This window comes from Mustela putorius, unplaced genomic scaffold (assembly GCF_011764305.1).
Source record: "Mustela putorius furo isolate JIRA1106 unplaced genomic scaffold, ASM1176430v1.1 tig00000876_pilon_pilon_pilon, whole genome shotgun sequence".
NCBI classification, from domain to species: Eukaryota; Metazoa; Chordata; class Mammalia; order Carnivora; family Mustelidae; genus Mustela; species Mustela putorius.
In genome coordinates this window covers 2,451,182-2,472,205 of record NW_025421506.1, presented here as the reverse complement: position 1 = coordinate 2,472,205, position 21,024 = coordinate 2,451,182, and the positions used below count along the sequence as shown (strand labels likewise).

Below are 21,024 nucleotides of genomic sequence, written 5' to 3'. Positions count from 1 at the left end.
CCGAATTTAGTTTGCTGCTATTTTGTACATCAGTGATCAGAAAGGATATTGATCTGTAGTTTTCTTGTAATTTCTCTGTTCGGCTTTGGTATCAGGGCAATGTTGGCCTCATAGAATTAGTTAGGGAGTATTCTCTTAAGTTATTTGGAAGAATTAGGATTGATGTTCTTTAAATGTTTTGTATAATTCACTAGTGAAACAATCAAATCTGGGGCTTTTCTTTTTGGAAAGTTTTTGATTACTCATCCAGTCTCCTTAATAGTTAGGAATTTATTCAGATTTTCTGTTTCTTTTTGTTCAGTTTTGGTACGTTTTGTGTGTATAGGAATTTGTCAGTTTCATTTAGGTTCTCTGTTGGTGCACAATTTTTCATACTATTCACTTAAAATCCTTTATATTTCTGTAGAATCAGTGTCTTCACATGCTTTCTTGATTTTAATAATCTGAGTCTTCTGTTTTTTTCTTACGTTTAATAAAGGTTTATTAATTTCATTTATCTTTTTAAAGAACCAATTTTTTTATTTGATAATTTTCTCTATTTTTCTATTCTCTATTTTATTTATCTCTGCTCTAATTATTATTTTCTTCGTTCTACTAGCTTTGTGTTCTGCTTTTTCTAGTTCCTTAATTTGTAAAGTTAGGTTGTTCATTTGAGATCTTTATTTATTTTTTTAATTTATTTGAGATAGAGAATGAGAGCGAGAGCAAGGGAGGGGATGAGCAGGGGAAAGGGAAAGGGAGCATGATGCCTGGCTCCATCGCAGGACCCTGGGATCATGACCTGAGCCTAAGGCTGATGCTTAACTGATTGAGCCACCCAGGTGCACGCCCACCCTTTTTAAAACTTTACTTTTTTTTTTTTTTAATGTTTAAATGTAAGTGTTTATAGTTGTAAACTAACTTCCTAGCACTGCTTTCTCTGTATCCCATAAATTTTGGTATGTTTTATTTTCATTTGTCTCATTTGCCTTGATTTTTTTCTTCGACCTGTAATTAAAGAGTGCGTTTAATTTCCACAAATTTGTGAATTTTCCAGTTTTCTTTTTCTTATTTATTTCTAACTTCATTCTGTTGTGGTTGGAGAAGATACTTTGTATAATACCTATCTCTTAGAATCTGTTTAGACCTAATTTGTGGCCTAAAAGATGATCTATCCTGGAGAATGTCCCATGTGCATTTGAGAAGAACATACATATTCTGTTGTTTGGTAGCGTTTTATATCCGACTGTTGGTCATATAAACAATAGTTGGTTTATAGTGTTGTTCAGGTCCTCTGTTTACTTATTAGTCTTATGTCTGGTTGTTCTATTTATTACTGACAGTGGGTATTGAAGTCCCCAACAATTACTATAAAACTATTTTTTCCTTTAATTTTGTCAATTTTTGCTTATTGTATTTTGGTGCTCTGTTATTAGGTATGTGAATGTTTGTAATTGTTATATCTTCTTGCCCTCTTGAACCATTTATTAATAATTAGTGTCCTCCTTTGTCTCTTGTAATCTTTTAAAATTTGAAGTTATTTTGTCTGATGTTAGTATAGCTACACCTTATTACTTTTGGTTATTATTTGCATGGAATATCTTTTTCTGTCTTTTTACTTTCAACCTATTTGTGCCTTTATATCTAAATGAGTTTCTTGTAGAGAACAAATTTTTTGGATTGTATTTTTAAATCCATTTGCCATTCTCTGCCTTTTCATTGGAGGTTTTAATCCATTTACATTTGCAGTGATTACTGGTAAGGAGGAGCTTCTATCATCTTGCTATTTTTTATATGCCTTATGACTTTTTGAGTTCCTCATATCCTGTATATTTTGATTTTTGTTGGAGCTGACTTCGGCTGTGATATTTAAAAAACGAACCATTTTGATGAGTCAGTCATAGGTTAGGGACAAGGAAAATGTGTGTTTCAAGGAAAGAATTTTAATTTCAGATATCACCTATTTGATATTTGATACTTAGAAAATTTGGCATTTGTTTAAGTCTAAAAATAGTTGGAATCTGAGCTGAGGGAAGCATCATATTAAATAAATTATTACTGTTAGTTAGATCTAAGTGTGGTGTAATTCTTCTCCCCCAACAGTAAAACCTTATTATTTGTAGTATAATTAAAACATCTCATAGCAAATTAGACCTTCCGTAAGTGCTGAAACATCTTTGTGGCATAGTGTGTGAACTATCCAAACTTGTGTTTTTAATGAGGATGCCTGATGAAGAAAGGTAAAAGGTATAATTTTTACAGGTTTACTCTTACCCACAGTTTTTTTGTAAAATTAATGATAATGTAGGTGAAATAAAGTTGTCTGTTTGCAGATTGGGTTAAAACATTCATAAACTATAGTTGACCCATAACATGGGTTTGAACTGTGTGAGTCTACTTATCCACATATTTTTTTGGTTAATACAGTACTGTAAACATATTTTCTGTTCCATACGATTTTATTAATATTTTTTAGCTTACTATGTTATAAGAATCCAGTATATAATACATTAAATGCAAAATAAGTATTACGTTATTGTGACAGTACAGTATATAATATATACAACACAAAATATGTGTTATTGTTTACATTATTGTTAAGATTTCTGATCAATAGTAGGCTGTTCATAGTTAAATTTGGGGGGAGTCAAAAATTTTATGTGGATTTTTGAGTGCCTCGGTGTCTGTGTTTGCCCCAATCCTGTGTTGTGAATGACACATGAATAAGGTAACTGGATGAAAATGTATACCTCAGTAATAGTAATTTAGAGTAAGATAATGCTTATGGATGTAAAGATTAGTAGTATATATATATAATTCTAGTTCAAGCCATCTTTAAATATATAAAAGTCCACTCATATAAATTCTTTCCTCCCACTTAGGGAAATGTATACTGTGAATTTTTATGTATAGCACAGAAGGGTTTTTTTATTTGTTGTTTTTTAAGATTTTATTAATTTGACAGAGAGAGACAGCAAGAGAGGAAATACAAGCAGGGGGAGTGGGAGAGGGAGAAACAGGTTTCCCGCGGAGCAGGGAGCCCTACATGGGGCTCTATCCCAGGACCCCAGGATCATGACCTGAGCCAAAGGCAGACTGCTTAAGGATTGTGCCACACAGGTGCCAGTGTTTTTTTTTTTTTGTTGTTGTTGTTGTTGTTTTTGTTTTTTTAGTCTGCTGGATGAATAACTTAGAATACATTTTCTAACGACCCAGGTGGGTCAATAGTTTTGCTTTAGTGTAAAAGGATATATTTTATTATGGGAATCAGGTGCTGAACTACAGAGGGTGTAAACCCTTGACCCTAATTTAAGGATGGGTTGAATTAGAAGGTTCTAGCAGAGACTAAGTTCTTTTTTTTTTTTTAAAGATTTTATTTATTTATTTATTCATTTGACAGACAGAGATCACAAGTAGGCAGAGAGGCAGGCAGAGAGAGAGAGAGAGAGAGAGGAGGAAGCAGGCTCTCCGCGGAGCAGACAGCCCGATGCGGGGCTCGATCCCAGGACCCTGGGATCACGACCCGAGCCGAAGGCAGAGGCTTCAACCCACTGAGCCACCCAGGCGCCCCTAACAGTTTTATTGAGCTAAAACTCACATACTGTCAATTTTCACATTATAATATGCAGTTCACTGCCCTTTAGTACATTCACAGGGTTGTGCAACTGATGTAGTTTTTGGAATGTTGGTGTTGGTGGGGTCTGGAGTTGATGTCCAGGAAAGAATTCTTGACATGTGTCTTTGGTGCAAAATGGTGGTTTTGTTAAAGCTCAGGGACAGGACCCATGGGCTGAATGAATTGCTGCTGCTACCTGCTTTGACTCCATGCTGTGGCTCCCTGATGCCCTGGGGGATTGGGAGGAGCAGCTGATTTATACACCTTGGGGTTGTGGGGGCAGTAAAGATGAGGGAAGTTCCAAAATGACTTTCGTAGGCTGAAGAAGACTCACAGGATCTTGGAGGAATCTTATACTCTGCGTATCCCAAGTATTTGTCAGTGGGCTGCCGGTTATAATTATAATTATAATTTTATTTACATTTCCTTCTACCTTTGTTTCCCACATCACAACTATAACCACAGTGAATTTTAGAACATTTTTATTACCCCCTAAAGAAACTCCACATCCTTCTAGTACGTCCCCTCCTCCATGCCATTCTTTTCTAGTCCTAGGTAACCGTTAATCTACTTTCTGTCTCTATAGATTTACCTGTTCTGGGTATTTCATATAAATGGTATTTTATGCTATTATATAAAGTGGAATCATATAATGATGTGGTCTTTCATGATTTGCTTCTTTTACTTAGCATAATATTTTCAAAGTTTATTCATGTAGTACATATCAGTACTGTTTCTTTTTATCACTGAATAATATTGCATTGTATGGCTATACCACATTTTATCTATCCATTCATTGGTTGGTGGATATTTGGGTTATTCCCACTTTTTGGTTATGAATAATGCTGCTGTGAAATTTGTGTACAAATTTCTTTTCTTTGGGTATATACTTAGAAATGAAATAGCTGAGTCACACAGTCACTATGTTTAACCTTTTGAGGACCTGCTGGATTGTTTTCAAAGTAGCTGTACCATTTTACATTGCCATCAGCAATGTATGAGGGTTCTAGTTTCTCACATTCTTGCTAAAGCTTGTTATTGTCTGTATTTTTTTATTACAGCCATTCTAGTGGGTGTGGAGTGGTATCTCATTGCAGGTTAAGTTTTTAAATAGTGATTAAGCATAACAGGAGTGATAATACTCTAAGATGGAGTTACTATTACAATTAAAATATTTAATAGGCTGACCTAGGAAGATAATCATCAGAAGCCATTCTTAACCCTGGCTGTGCATAATTATTATCACTTACTAATTAAAAAAAATGATGTCATAGATTAATCTCTGAAGGCATTGTATGATTTTTTTTCCCACAAAATTCTTTATTGAAAAAGAAAATTGAAGTCTGAGTTGTGGAGAACAGAATTCACTCTAGATACCTTAAGCAGAGAGGGTTTATTTATTTTAGGATACTAAATAATTTAAAGAGTTGTTGGGATGTACCAATCTGGGTCCAGTCAGGAAATAGAAACCACATGGTAATTTAACAGGGAAAAATTAATGCAAAAATATTTTGGCTATAACAGGGAATAGATAATTGAAGGCTTTATCAGCAAGAAATAAAGATAGCTCTAAATAGAGGAATAGCTGTTATAGAGACCAATTATTACCCCCAGGGCTGAGATAGAGTGAGCCCCTCCCTCCCCTGAAGACTTGGTGGAAAGGGCAAGGTCAAGGTCAGAAGGGGCAAGGTCAAGGCAAGTAGGTGTGGTGTGACCTAGTGGAATTTGCTGAGGGTTTGCCCCCTAGGGTACCAGGGAAGGCTGTTTATAGGGAGATATCTCACCAGAGGCACCCTGCTACAGAACAGCTTAGACTCCTGTTGGAGAAGCTGCACGTGCTGCAGGAGCCCGGTGCTATAGAAGCCGTCCTCGTTGCAGGGATGGGTCCCAGAGAGGCCTTGCCTGCTGCAGCCGTGAACACCCTGAAGCCAGGAAGCAAAATCCTTTTCCTCTGCAGTATCTTTGCAATGCCCTCTTGATAAAGCTTAATATCTTGCCAGCTGGCTAGGAAAATATTTTAAGGGCACAAATCCATTTTCACAGAGCAGGTAAAAAGGGTGAATTTGGAGATGAGGGGCAATACATCAATATCTGGCACAGGTTTTAAGTGGTTTACAGAATTGTTTGGAGCTTTGTAGAAAAAGAGATTCTAGGTTACGCTGTAAGCAACAACTCCCAAATCCCCTACCTAAAACTGAGAAACCAAGGGAGACACTGTCTCTTTTATGATTAAGAGACTTTCTGTCTATGAAATTGCTTCTAGATCTTCACGGCTAGAACTGCACTGATGTTTTAAAATTAGGAAGCTGTTGCCTCCATGTCTGGGAATGCTTGCTGCTCTCGACGTCTGACCCAGCTTCTTTCAAAGTGTCTCCTGTTCACGAAATTCTCTGCAAGCTCAACTTAGAGGGTGACCCCTCCATACCCCCACGTGCATATGGGTTGGTCAAAGTGTACATCAAATTTGATATTGAGTGTGATCCTCTGAACACTGAAATAGTCATTAAGACCGTAAGTGTGCTGCGGTCACTATTGCCAACATTTTGACCAACTGCAGCAATGAGCAGAGACAGGAATTAGAACTGAGTATAGGTATGGTTGGTTACAGGTCAGGCCGTGCCAGCCTTAAGTACCAGGTTGGTGCCCAAGGTGCCCATATGTACTTCACGAAATACACTTTTTGTTTTTTTGTGATATGTGAGGACTTCTAAAGTGTAGGATCCAGAGCAGAGGCCCCTGTTGCCCAGGTCTAAGGTACTGCCCTTGTGTTGTTTGCTGTCCTTGGCTACAAACAGCATTATGATAAAAGCTCTCATTTCTGTCTCCTCAAGGATCTGTGAAGAGATACATACTCAGGAGTCAAATTGTTGGGATATAAACTGTAACACTTTTTTTTTAAAAAAAAAATTTTTTTTTTTTAATTTATTGACAGACAAAGATCACAAGTAGGCAGAGAGGCAGGCAGAGAGAGAGGAAGGAAAGCAGGCTCCTCTGTGGAGCAGGGAGCCCAATGCGGGGCTCGATCCCAGGATCCTGGGATCATGACCTGAGCCGAAAGCAGAGGCTTTAACCCACTAAGCCACCCAGGCGCCCCAAACTGTAACACTTTTAATTCCACTTAATATTGATGGCCCTCTACGACAGCTATACGAATTTACACTCCCTGCTGAAATAACATTTTCTCTGTTATTCCGTGCAAATATGTGATTTTCAAAAACAAAATGATACCGTCCTCTACCTGTTTCACAGTTTGAACTTCTCATTTGTCTAGTTTGATATTGAACCATTGGCTGGATCTTTTAGGCAAGACTGTCTAACCTGTAACCACTCGGTTATTACCAGCATCTGAACCTGTTTCTGCATCCTTCATTCAGTTAATGTATTTGTTTATCTGGAGCACAGACTTTAGCAAACTACTGAGAACTGTTCCTGGCATTGGGGGACCCAAAGACAAATGAAACTTAATTAATCCCCTGCATTCAAGGACCTTGGAGTCTGAAAGATGTAATAAGAAAACTATTCCAAGACCTTGTAGAAGTCAAGATTTACTGTAATTTTCAGTTGTTCTTTTACAAATTAATTAATTCTGTCAAAAGAAAGAAAGTTAATCTGAGAATACATGTTTCACACTCTCACTTTTTTTTTTGAAATTTTTTATTTATTTTCAGCATAACAGTATTCATTGTTTTTGCACCACACCCAGTGCTCCATGCAATCTGTGTCCTCTCCAATACCCACCACCTGGTTCCCTCAGCCCACTCCCCCCCCTTCAAAACCCTCAGATTTTTTTTTTCAGAGTCCATAGTCTCTCATGGTTCACCTCCCCTTCCAATTTCCCTCAACTCCCTTCTCTCCAAACTCTCACTTCTAATAATGCATTTACTTGGTAAGAGTACATAAATGATACTTTGAATAATCCTTTCCTGAATCCTTATGACATGCTGGAGAGCATCAAAAAGGAGGGCAAAGGAGACCTGGAAAGTGCTTTCCTGAACCTGTTCCAGAGCATTCAGAGCAAGCCCTTAAACTTTGCTGACCAACTGTATGATTCCAAGAATGGCAAGGGGACTCGTGATAAAGTCCTAATTAAGTCTTAAAAAAAATTTTTTTTAAAGTTATCTCTGCACCAAACGTGGGGCTCAAACTCCTGACCCCGAGATCAGGAGTCACGTGCTCTACTGACTGAGCCAGCCAGGTGCCCCGATAAAGTCTTGATTAGAGTCCTGGTATCTCTCACAGTGAAATGGATGTGTTGAAAATTAGGTCTGAGTTCAAGAGAAAGTATGGCAAGTTCTTGTACTACTGTACCCAGCAAGACACTTAAGGCAGCTGCCTGCAGGCTGTACCTGTGTGGTGGGGATGACTGAGGCCCAGGATGGTATGAGCATCCAGAGGTGGTGCTCCTTTGTTCCAGAAAATGGCATGTGACCAACAGTCCTGTGTGCCCCTCCCTTCGAGGATGATGTTGTTAGCATTGCCCCCTCCTTATGTTCATTTCAGTTGCCTGAGCATGGCCTGCCTCTTGTGTCTAGTGTCTCCTATTAGCCAAAGAAATGAACATTCCAGGGAGTTGAAAGTGAAATCTTAATGTGAAACACTTTGCCTTTTGTGTCCTGTATCATAAACAGTTGAAGAAACTGAATTTTTTCTTTATTAAAAAAAATAATAAAATCAGGAAACTGTGCTGGTCAGGAGGCCATGGTAGTCAGGATTGTCCTTCTGTATAGCTGTAGATCCACAGTGGACCAGTACCTGTTGTGGTCTGCACCAGCCCTGCGTATTGGCTTCTTTCTTTATACCCTGTAAGATCTGTGAAATAATTTTCAGGTCTCAGGGAATTCCTTCATAAAAATTAGAACATTTACAGCTGTGATATTAGTGTAAAGAGAAAGTTTTAGATACAATAATTGTTTTTTGGTCACCTATTCATTGGTGAACGAGGTATCTTCTCTCTTAAATAGTGTGACATAGCTGCTACCTGACATTGACCAGATGATATTAACAACAGTTCATTAGTCATATATTCACAGCGGGGGAGTGGAGGATACCACATGTCTCATGGAGGTTGCACTTGGGAATAGAGTGAACCAGTCACAGAGGCCTTGGCAGGCTTTGTAATAACAAAAGGATGAAGTAAGAAGGACTGTTGCCCTCATGGGAGGATATGACTAGTTTGAATAATGCTCAGGCCTGACAGCTTGACTGAGTGGAGTGCAGCTGGTTCAGCTAGTTAGCTGGGTGAAGTCTTTTGTGCTAGGTGGGAATACATATGCCTTTGGGGCACTGTGAGGCTCAAAGCTGGTGGGACAGCATTTGAAATTTTAGGTCTGTGTGATAGTTCTCCAGTAATGATTGTTAATGCCCTTTTGAAAGAGAACTGCCAAACTGTGCATTTGTTTATTTTGGCCATTTGATTAGTCTACTCTTTCATGTGAATCTCTATTCCCATAAAGGATATAAGCTCTAATGTGAGTTAATAATGCAGGTAGGAGAAGCAGGTTTTCCATTTCTGAAAATTCCCACTTTATTTTTTACTTTATTTAAGTAGGTCTAGGAGTCTTACCACAGATTTTTACTATACAAGATATTAATAAATTATGGCTTAGGTATATGATATATATATATAAGAGTAGTTTTATTTTTCCTTATTTGAAGCACACCCAAAAAACTTTTAATGAACCTTACATGAGAAGCAGATAGGTGGTCAAACTTATCTTACCATTCTGGGAACTAATGTTTTTTCCTTTTCATGATTTTTAAAACCTCATATGGTAAATATAATTTATTTTTTGAAAGGGTAAAATTTATGGCCTAGTGCTATATACTTTATTTATTTATTTATGAAGATTTTACTTATTTGACAGATAGAGAATACAGGCAGGGAGAGTGGGAGAGGGAGAAGCAGGCTCCCCACCGAGCAGGGGGCCGATGATGCAGGGCTCAATCCCAGGACCCTGGGATCACGACCTGATCTGAAGGCAGGTGCTTATGACTGAGCCACCCAGGCACCCCAGTAAATTTCTATTAAATAACTGACTTCAGCTAAAATGGGATTCAGTTTTTTTTTTTTTTTAAAGATTTTATTTATTTATTTGACAGAGAGAGATCACAAGTAGGCAGAGAGGCAGGCAGAGAGAGAGAGAGAGAGGAGGAAGCAGGCTCCCTGCTGAGCAGAGAGCCCGATGCGGGACTCGATCCCAGGACCGTGAGATCATGACCTGAGCCGAAGGCAGCGGCTTAACCCACTGTGCCACCCAGGCGCCCGGGATTCAGTTTTTTTAAAGATAGGCTTGGAGTACCTGGGTGACTCAGTTGGTTAAGCATCTGCCTTTGGCTTAGATAGTGAGGTCCTGGGAATGAACCCTGTGTCAGGCTCCGTGCTCAACAGAGAGTCTGCTTCTCTTCTTTCTCTGCCTCTCCCTGCTGCTCATGCTCTCTCTCTCTCAAAATAAATGAATAAAATCTTAAAAAAATAAAGATAGGCTTTATGGGCTTAATTTAAATAAATAATGTAAGCCAATTTTAATAATTTTTCTATTGTGGTAAAACGTATCTAACATTGGAGCACCTGGGTGGCTCAGTTGGTTAAGCATCTGTCTTAGGCTCCAGTCATGATCCCAGAGTGCTGGGATTGAGCCCCGTGGTGGGCTCTGTGCTCCTCAGGAAGCCTGCTTCTCCCTCTTCCTCTGTCCACCTGCCACTCCTCCTGCTTGTGCTCTTTCTCTCTGTGTCAAATAAATAAATAAATAAAATCTTTAAAAACAACAACAAAAACATACCTAACTTAAAATTTGCCATTGTACTCATTTTTAAACCTCTGATTCAGTAGCATTAATTTTAATTACATTCACAAAGTTGTGCAGCCATAACCACGATTTCCAAAGTTTTTTCTCAGTGCAAACTTACATTCTGTAATTATTGATATACTGTGACTCCCTATTTCCCTTTTGCCTTCAGCCCTTGGTAATCTTCTAATATACCTAGAATTTGCCCATTCTAGATATTTCATATAGGTGGAAACATGTATTTGATGTTTTGTTTCTGGCTTATTTCACTATGATATAATGTTTTCAAGGTTCATATTATAGTGTATGTCAGAACTTCATTCCTTTTTATGGCCAAACAGCATTCCATTGTCTGTATATACCACATTTTGTCTGTTCATCTGTTAGTGGACACTTAAATTGTTTTTTGTCTTTGGCTATTGTGAATAATGTTTCTACCAACACTAATGTGCAATTATCTGTTTGGGTCCCTGTTTTCAGTTCTTTGGGGTATATACTTAGGAGTAGAATTCCTGGGTGTTCTATATTTAGATTTCTGAGGGAACTGCCAAACTGTTTTTTACAGTGGTTACACCATTTTATGTTCCCACCAGCAACAAGTGAGGGTTTTAGTTTATGTACATTTTCAACACTTATTTACCGTTTTAAAAATTATAGACATGCTAGTTGGTATGAAGTAATACATGTGATTTTGCTTTGTATTTCTTTAATGACTGTAATGATGTTGGGCATCTTTTCATGTGCTTTATAGGTCATTTGAATATTTTCTTTGGAGAAATGTCTGTTCAAGTTTCCTTTGCTCATTTTTAAAAAAGATTTTATTTATTTATTTGATAGAGAGAGCAAGGGAGCACAAGCAGGGGAGCAGGAGAGGAAGAGGGAGAAGTAGGCTCTCCACCAAGCAGGGAGCCCAATGTGGGACTCTATCCCAGGACCCTGGGATCATGATCTGAGCCGATGGCAGATGCTTAACCATCTGAGCCACCTAGGTGTCCCCCTTTGCTCATTTAAAAAAAAAAAGATTTTATTTTTAAGTAACCTCTTACTTTAAAAATTACTTTAAAAATTACTTAAAAAAAGTAATCTTTTTTTAATAAAAAAGATTTTATTTTAAGTAACCATGGCGCTTGAACTCAGAATCCTGAATTGTGTGCTCTACCAACTGAGTCAGCCAGGTGCCCCTCAAGTCCTTTGCTCATTTTTAAAGTGAATTATCTTTTGGTTGTTGAATTGTAGGAATTCTTTATATATTTGGCTATTAAACTCTTATCAGATAAATGATTTGCAAATATTTTCTTCCATTCTGTTTGTTTTTCACTTTCTTGATAATGCCCTTTTGATGCATAAAAGTTTTTAATTTTGAAGCCCACTTCGTCTTCTTTTTTCTTGCTTGTGTTTTTGTTGCCGTCACTGAGAATCTCTTTCCAAATCCAAGATTTACCTCTATGTTTTCTAAGTTTTAGCACTGATATTTGGGTCATTGATCCATTTTCAGTTAATTTTTATAGCATGGTTTTGAGTACCAGCTTCATTCTGTTACATGTGGAAATCCATTTGTCCCAGCAGCAGAAGGGACTACAGGCATACCTCATTTTAGTATGCTTCACTTTGTTACATTTTGCAGATATGTGTGTTTTTTACAAATTGAAATTTTGTGGCAATGCTGCATCTGGCAACACTGTTGGTACCTTTTTTCAACAGCATTTGCTCACTTTGTATGAGCACTTTGTATGTTACATTTTGGTAATTCTCACATTATTTCAGGCTTTTTCATTATTTGTTATGGTGATCTGCGATCAGTGATAATGACTTGATGAAAGCTTAGAGGATGGTTAACACTTTTTAACAATAAAGTACTTGTTAATTAAGGTAGGCATATTGTTATTTTTAGACATTACGCTATTACACACTTAATAGATTGTCAGTATAGTGAAGACATAACTTTTATATGCACTGGAAACTAAAAAAGTCATTTCACTTACTTTGTTGTGATAATTGCTTCATTACAGTGGTCTGTAACTGAACTTGCAGTATCTCTGAGGTATGCTAGTATTCTTTCTCAATTGAGTAGACTTGGTACCCTTGCCAAAAATCACCTGCTATCGATGTGTGCATTTATTTCTAGACTTTAATGTACATTCTGTTGATCTGCTTTTCTGTTTTTTTTTTTTTTTTTTGCCAATACCACTCTAAGTTGATTCTAATTAATTTTTTTTACAATGTGAACATTAACAGTGTCAAATAGCAAAGCTACAAAAAGCCATAAATACTATTAATAAAAATAGAGCCTAAGACATAATTTATACCAGAAAATGGAAGAAACACAATCTTTTTTTTTTTTTTTCTTTACTAACTTCATGAGGTTCAAATATAGGTCCAGAAGTTCCAAATGATTATGTGTTGATTTTTTGTGAAAAGTCTTTATACAGTAAAATAGGTTTTTTTTTTTAAGATTTAAAATTTTTTTTTTATTTATTTGACATAGAGAGACACAGCGAGAGAGGGAACACAAGCAGGGGCAGAGGAAGAGGGAGAAGCAGGCTTCCCACTGAGCAGGGAGCCCAAGCTGGGGTTCCATCCCAGGACCTGGGGATCATGACCTGAGCTGAAGATGGATACTCAGTGATGAGCCATCCAGGTGCCCCCAAATAGTTATTTTTTTAAACTGAAAGAATGAAGTTTATCTCTCATATTAAACTTTTGTTTTCTTTTGAATGTTTTCTTTTCTGTGTTGAACTTGAAATAACCGTTCACCGATTTCATTTTCAATTGACATAAGATGATTTCTTCCTTGCTCTTGATGCTTCTTAAAAAACAAAAATATTTCTTACATAAGAGAACTTCTGGCCTCATTAAGGTCTCTGTAATTGGGTGGCTTTCCCTTTTCTGTTCAGTAATTTCTGCTAACTATATAACTTGTTACCTCAGCCTTTTCCCTGTAATTTTTTTTTTAACAAAAGGTTTAAAGTATCTTTAACCATGTTTTTTTTGAGTATCTTTAACTTGTCAGAAGACAGTAATTATATTTACATGCTTTCTGAATATTCCTGGAGCCATGCTGCACTTGAAAAGTGGTTTTCCACAGCCCATGTAAAACAGAATATGACAATTAAAATTGTCAGCCCATGTATCAGCCCATTGATAGGTTTTTTTTTTTTTTTGAGATTTTTATTTATTTATTTGAAAGAGAGAGCATGAAAAAGGCAGGAAGGGAGAGGGGCAGAGGGAGAGGGAGAAGCAGACTCCCTGCTGAGCAGGGAGCCCCATGCAGGGCTCAGTCCCAGGACGGTGGGATCGTGACCTGAGCCAAAGGCAGATGCTTAACTGACTGAGCCACCCAGGCATACAGTTTTCACTGTAAAGATGAGGCTTTGTGTTTATGTCTCCTGTTTTGCTCATTTAGTGAAATGATTCACAGTATACAATTCTTCATTGCTAATCTTACTGGATTAGGGGAGGTAACTTGAAAGGGAGAAACTGGTGTTCATCAGTCTACCATCCTACCCCTGTGCCACGCAGCCTCCAACTTTGAAGGCAGACTCTAACCAAATGAACATGGTCCTACTGTGCACTGTCACATATGGCTGTTTTTTTTTTTTTAAAGCTTTATTTATTTGAGAGAGAGTGAGATCAACTAAGCAGGAGTGGGAGGGAGGAGGAGCAGAGAGAGAGGGAGAAGCAGACTCCTCACTGAGCAAGGAGCCTGACATGGGACTCAGTCCCAGGACCCTGGGATCATGACCTGAGCCGAAGGCAGATGCTTAACCAACTGAGCCATCCAGATATTTCCTATATGGCTGATTTCTACACAATCATTAGTTACTGTGAATGCTGCCATTGCTTGGTGCGCAAAAGTGAGAAAGAAATATTCACTCCACGGTGAGCTCTCAAAGAATTCTAGCAACAGGGGCACCTGAGTGGCTCAGTGGGTTGGGCCTCTGCCTTCGGCTCAGGTCATGATCTCAGTGTCCTTGGTTCGAGCCCCACATCGGGTTCTCTGTTTGGTGGGGACCCTGCTTCCCTCTCTCTCTCTGCCTGCCTCTCTGCCTACTTGTGATCTCTGTCAAATAAATAAACAAAATCTTAAAAAAAAAAAAAAAAGAATTCTAGCTACAGCTTATGAGAAATGCTGGACTAGACTCTGGGACCTCTGCATACATTGCTGTCTAAGAACCAATTGTGTGTGTCTGTGTTAGCCTTAGTCAGGCATACTTTTAGGCTTTTAAGTATCTTTCAAATGATGAGATTGAAATCGGTGGATTTAAGTCACATCTGGAACTCTAGCTGCAGGGGAGTCTGGGAAATGCTTTTTAAAAAAAATTTTTTTTTTAAAGATTTTATTTATTTGACAGACAGAGACCACAAGTAGGCAGAGAGGTAGGCAGAGAGAGAGAGAGAGAGAGAGAGGAGGAAGCAGGCTCCCCGCCAAGCAGAGAGCCCGATGCGGGGCTCGATCCCAGGACCTGGAGATCATGACCAGAGCCGAAGGCAGAGGCTTAACACACTGAGCCACCCAGGCGCCCCTAAAAAAATTTTTTTTTATATTTTTATTTTTTTAAGCTTTCAACTTCTTATAGTACAGGAAGATACAACTAGATGGAAATTGGGATATATATTGTATGCCAGTACACCGTATTTGCCATATTGTTAGATATTTTTTTTAAAATGAAGACTTTTTTGCCCATTTGTGTAGTAAAATTTTCTTAAAGCAAGTCTTTAAAATGTTGGTTTGTTCATTCAGAATTTTTTAGCACCTGCCGCGTGCTTGCTCTATTTTAGATACATTAGAGGCATTTAAAGCAAAGCAGATTTCTGCCCTCATGGAGCTTTAATTCTAGCAGGGAGATACAGATAATAAGCAATGCACAGAGTTAAATAAATGGTCTAGCGTACAAGTTGTATAAAATGACTGACATATTGACCAGTGAGATACTAGATATTAAACCGTGTGATTTCTTATTTGGATATATCAAGAACCTTGGGTTGCTACTACTTTTTCCTCAAAACCTTGAGGAAATGAAGGAACCCCTTGTGGTTGCTTTTGTCATTATCATTGGTGATAAGCTGGTAAGGGTATGGGATGAATTTGATTACAGGATTGATATATGTGATATAATGGGGCATCCATTGAGTATTCAGAAGTTTATAGAACTGACCTGATTGTTCCCTTAAAAGTTGTTTTGACACAGGTTCATATGTAATCAGTTATTGAATAGTTCAGTTTTCAAAGTGTTCAGTTATTTTTGAATCATCTTGTGTTAGAAGGTGGTAAGTGCTCTGGAAAAAGACAGTAGATTCAGGCGAGGGCTGTGGGTATGCTGGAGTGTGGAGGTAGTTTACAGAATTAAATAGGATGGTTGGAGTGGGGTTTATTGAAAAAGTAATACTCAAGCAAAGGAAGTTTGGAAGTTACTCAGGCATTAGGATATCTGGCAGAACGTTTCAGGTAGAGGAAATAGCTTGGGCAAGGTAAGGATTGGAGGAAAGCAAGAAGGCACAGCCAGTATGTCAAGAGCAGTGTGAGTGAGGAGAGCTGTAGGTAGGAGATGAGGTCAGGGAAGGAAGGCTGAGGGTGTTCCCTAAGGCCCTTAATACCCCTGAAATGGACACATCTCAGGACTTTGAGCAGAGTGGTGACAAGAATTACCGAAGGTTTTTTGTTGCTGTTGTTTTTCTTTCTTTCCCCCTAGGGGTTTAAAAGAATCAGTCAGGATGTTTTATGAGAATAGACTGGAGAAGGCCAAAGGTGGAAGGGAGATTAATTAGAATGGTTGATTTGCCTATGGTAGTAGTTATGGTGAAGTGATCAGATTCTGGATATATTTCGAAAGTACAATTATCAGGATTTGCTGATGGATTGGATGTTGGATGTAAGACAGTGAAGGAGGAGGTTAAGGTTTTGGACTAAGAACTGGAGAGAGAATTCTCTTTATAATTGGAAAAGCTGAAGTGAGAGCACACTGAGTAGGGAAGGGCAGATCAGGGATCAGTATTGGATATGCTGAGTTTGTAGTATTATTAGAGACCCACGTGGAGATGTTGAACATTTATGAGACCTGATGAGATCACTAAGAAAGGGATTGGAGTTAGAAAAGGACAGGAAAGAGCTGAGCTTGGGGCATCCAGTGAAGGAAACTTAGATAACACGGCCAAATGGGGAAAGTATTTCCAAGAAAAGGGAGTGACCAGTTCTATCAAATGTGGCTGTTAAGACAAGTAAGATGAGGACTAAGAACTGACAGTTGAATTCAGGAATTGGAGGTCCCTGGGACTGACAAGTGGGGTGGGGAGAACCCGACTGGAGTGTGTTTAGGAGAGGAGGGGAAGAAGGGACTTGTTAACAAGTGTGGGTAAACAATACTTTGCTTTTGGGAGGGAAGAGAAATGGGACAGAAGCTGGATTTAGGAAGTGGAGCATAGAGAGTTCATTTTTTTTCCTTCAAGACAGGGAAATAGCAACATGATTTTATGATGATGAAAATGACTCAATTAAGGGGCTTATACCTAAACTTCATGGTCAGTTTTTATAGTTATGCCCTTGTATGCAGTCTCAGTTTCTTTGCCTCTTTCTTGCTTTGCCACAAACTTGGTGAAATGCAGCACTTCTTCCAGGTGCCTGTTCTCTGAATTACACAATGCTGTAACAAACACAGACTTTGAAAATAGAAAGTTTTTGTGTTCTCTGGGACCACTCTGGCCTTAGGCTATAAAAAGTGACCACAAGGGCAAAACTGGCTTAGCTCTAGGATGATGGGGTTGAGAGCTGGCCTTCTTCCTGGGGGACTCTCTAGTCCCAGAAAGCAGAATTCTTTGAGGTTATCAGTTTCTTTAGTGGAGATGATTTGTCAGAAATTCTAGGACTGGCTGTTGAACATTTCCCACAATGATGAGGTATGGGGTATTGAGGATGTAGGAGGTTATTTGGAATTACAGAGTTTTCATTAGCTGTTGAGCAGTCTCTTCCTGCCTTGTGATTGGCACCTCCAAGTCCTTGGCTTCCAAGTTTCCTGAGTTCTTCTGGACAGGGTACCCCCTCACAACTTTAGTTTTTCTTTTTGTCACTGTGGGCTTAAACATATCTTAATTTCTCTTTATTGCTTTGCTGTTTATTTTATTCTAATCCTGGGAGGGAGAGGACAGGAATGCCTGTTGTTTGACTGTATTTTGTTTTGAATTGGAAGTTTGAATAATTTCTTAACTGTTGAAATAGAATTGGTTGTGATTTAAGTTAACCAGCATTAACCTTTCCAACTCTATCAGCTTTAATAAGAGTCACACTAAGCTTTTCATGAGAGGTGCTATTAATGTACTTTTAGAGAAAGTACTACCACCCAGCAAGTAGAAGTAACTTAATTAACCTTACATTTATGGCTGCAGTAGTGCTTTTGAAATCACAGGACTTTTTTTTCCCCCCTCCTTTGGATTTTTGATTCTTAATTTGGAGATAGGAAAAAATTACTTTGACTTTGTAATCTTTTCTTAAGTCAGTTAAAAGAAAGAATAGTCAGCAGTTTTAAATTTCTTGCCAGCCTAAAAAATAGTCCATGACGACCCATGGATCAGATCTGATCTACTTCTTGTTTTTGTAATTTTTGTACACAATCCTAAATACATGTTTCTTTTTTATGATTGAATTAATGAAAAAAACTGAAAAAAAAATCCTATATTTTACTGAAATCATGTGTGTTTTACTGAAAGTTCTTTGTTAATTGAAGAAAAACATCCAGAATACCTCTAGTTTTAAAATCTACTACATTCTTTTGTATATTTGTTTCCCTTTAAATAGCTTTACTAAATAGTGCATAAATATGTGAGAAACTTGTTGAACTGGCTGTCATTGTTTTACTGTCTAGTGATGCCACAAAATTCTGCTTCAATAAGCAGTGATATGTAAAATTAAAAGATGTCCAGAATCTTTTGTTTGTTTGTTTGTTTTTTGTTTGTTTGTTTGTTTTTCTTTTTTTAGGGGGTGAATGGTTGCAAAATAAATCTGAAAAGTTGTAAAGATTCTGTGAATGATGTGTACCTTCTTTTTTTTTTTTTTTAAGATTTTATTTATTTATTTGACACAGAGACAGAGAGATCACAAATAGGCAGAGAGGCAGGCAGAGAGAAAGGGGGAAGCAGGCTCCCTGTTGAGCAGAGCGCCTAATGTGGAGATCGATCTCAGGACCCTGAGATCATGACCTGAGCCGAAGGCAGAGGCTTAACCTACTGAACCACTCAGGTGCCCCAATATGTACTTTCTAATAACAAAACTGGTATTGATTGAAGGAAAATATGTATTTTTTTTTAAAGATTTTATTTATTTATTTGACAGAGGGAGAGAGATAACAAGTAGGCAGAGAGGAAGGCAGAGAGAGAGAGGAAGAAGCAGGCTCCCTGCAGAGCAGAGAGCCCTACGTGGGGCTCGATCCCAGGATCCTGGGATCATGACCTGAGCTGAAGGCAGAGGCTCAACCCACTGAGCCACCCAGGTGCCCTGAAGGAAAATATGTATTAAGTATATTAAATGAGATGACATTATAGGTGGTTTTTTACTGTGTACATAGTTTGTTATTAAAAATTGTTCTTACATAGAAATAATCTTACACACTTACCAGTATTTGACCACTGTGTGAATAGTGGACACTAAGTACAATGCTATAGTTTGAGTATAGGACTATAAGAACAGGAAAAGATAATGTGAATTGTCTTAAAAGAAATCTTAACACTAGATCATAGATTGTTGTGTTAGGTTTTTTCATTTTTGTAGCTCTAGGATTTTGATAATATTTTACTGACTGGTTTTAGATCATGTAATAGTCACACATTTTTGCATTTTTTAAAAGATTTTATTTATTTGGTAGAGATGACAAGTAGGCAGAGAAGCAGGCAGAGAGAAAGAGGGGGAAACAGCTTCCCACTGAGCAGAGAGCCCGATGTGGCACTTGATCTGAGGACCCTGGGATCATGACCTGAAATGAAGGCAGAGGCTTAAACCCACTGAGCCATCTAGGCGCCCCCATTTTTGCATTTTGAAGTAACTTGCCAGAAGCACATAAAACTCAAACATTCTCCTTTGGTTTCCAGTTTCCCATAATAACTTTAAGTGGTATGGTTTTTGTGATGTCTAATATATACAAACTATTGTGTATTTAATACAACTAACATTTTTTCTTTTAGATTATCTGCAATGTTGAAATGAAGTAACTCAAGATGAGCAAGTTAAAAGTGATATCAGAGAAAAGGTACTGTAATTCTAAATACCAGTATGTATCAGTTATGGAAATATTACATGAAGTGGTTATTTGAAACTCTTTATTTGAATTTATTATATTTATGTTTAAATAATTGTGTGTTGTATTTGTATTTTACAATTAATATTTATTAATGTTTAACTTTTCAGTTAAAGCAGGAGTTAGCAAATGACGACCCATGGATCAGATCTGATCTCCTTCTTGTTTTTGGATGGCTCATGAAATAAGAAGAGTTTTTAACATTTCTAAATGGTTGGGGGAAAAATTAAAAAGAATATTTATATGAAATTGAAATTTCTGTATATATAAATTAAGTTTTGGAACACAGCTGTGCTTTGTGTATTGTCTGGACACTTGCTTCTACAGTGGCAAAGTTGAGTAGTAATGACAAAGACTATATGGCATATGGTGCTTAAAATATATTCTGTCTGGCTCTTTCCCTCAGACTTTTAACTAACCCCTCAGTTAAAGTATTATTTCTATTAAAGTTCTTACGTACCAAGAAATTGTCCTTAGCAAAGTTTTACTGTGGACTCTTTCAGTTAAAAGTCAGACAAACTGATTGATTCTGTTTTGGAATTTTTTTAGCTAGATTGCTTTAACTCTGTTAAGTCTCTGTTTTCTCATCTATATAATGAGTGAAATACTAATGCTATCATTTTCAACTTGTGATGATTAAACAGTGTCTAGCAGGCTCAGTAAATGACAGCTTATTAATATTGATGATAATCAGTTTTTGCTTTGTAGCATTGTATGTTATATTTATATTTTACAACTTTGTGTTTTCAAGTATGGTTTGACTCTGTTTTATAATGAGAAATATATACACAGTTTAGATCAAGATTTGTTCCTTAAACTGTTAGGGTTTCCAGTTATTAACTATGTAATACAGTAGAACATATTTCATTGTTAAGTATTTTTGTAATTTCTATAGGAAAGGATTAGGTAGTGATTGTGTTTTATTTATTTTTTAATTAAAAAAAGATTTTATTTATTTTGAGAGAGGGCAAGAGCAGGGCAGGGAAGTAGGGGATGCGGGGAGGGGGAGAGGGAGAAGCAGACTCCTTGCTGAGCAGGGAGCATAACGTGGGACTCTATCCCAGGATCCTGGGATCACCTGAGCCAAAGGCAAGTGCTTTACCAACTGAGCCACCCAGGTGCCCCAGTTTTTAAAATTTTTATCTTTTAAAGACTTCATTTATTTACTTATTTTAGAGAAGAGAGTGTGTGTGCACACTGAGGAGTGAGGGTAGGAGCAGAGGGAGAGAATCATTGTCTTTTTTTTTTTTTTTTTAAAGATTTTATTTATTTATTTGACAGACAGAGATCACAAGTAGGCAGAGAGGCAGACAGAGAGAAAGGAAGGGAAGCAGGCTCCCTCTGAGCAGAGAGCCCAGCACGGGGC

At 37.7% G+C, this 21,024-nt stretch overlaps 1 protein-coding gene across 4 annotated transcripts in view; it reads left to right on the top strand.

Annotated features, from left to right (window-relative positions):
• Positions 1 to 21,024, top strand: part of AGTPBP1 (ATP/GTP binding carboxypeptidase 1) — a 159,665-nt gene that overhangs the window by 6,764 nt on the left and 131,877 nt on the right. For all 4 annotated transcript variants that reach the window (XM_045086080.1, XM_045086081.1, XM_045086082.1 and 1 more), the window contains exon 2: positions 19,546 to 19,610. In XM_045086080.1, the coding sequence (XP_044942015.1) occupies positions 19,579 to 19,610 (32 nt within the window). In that variant the 5' untranslated portion in view covers positions 19,546 to 19,578. The remainder of the gene's footprint in view (positions 1 to 19,545; positions 19,611 to 21,024) is intronic.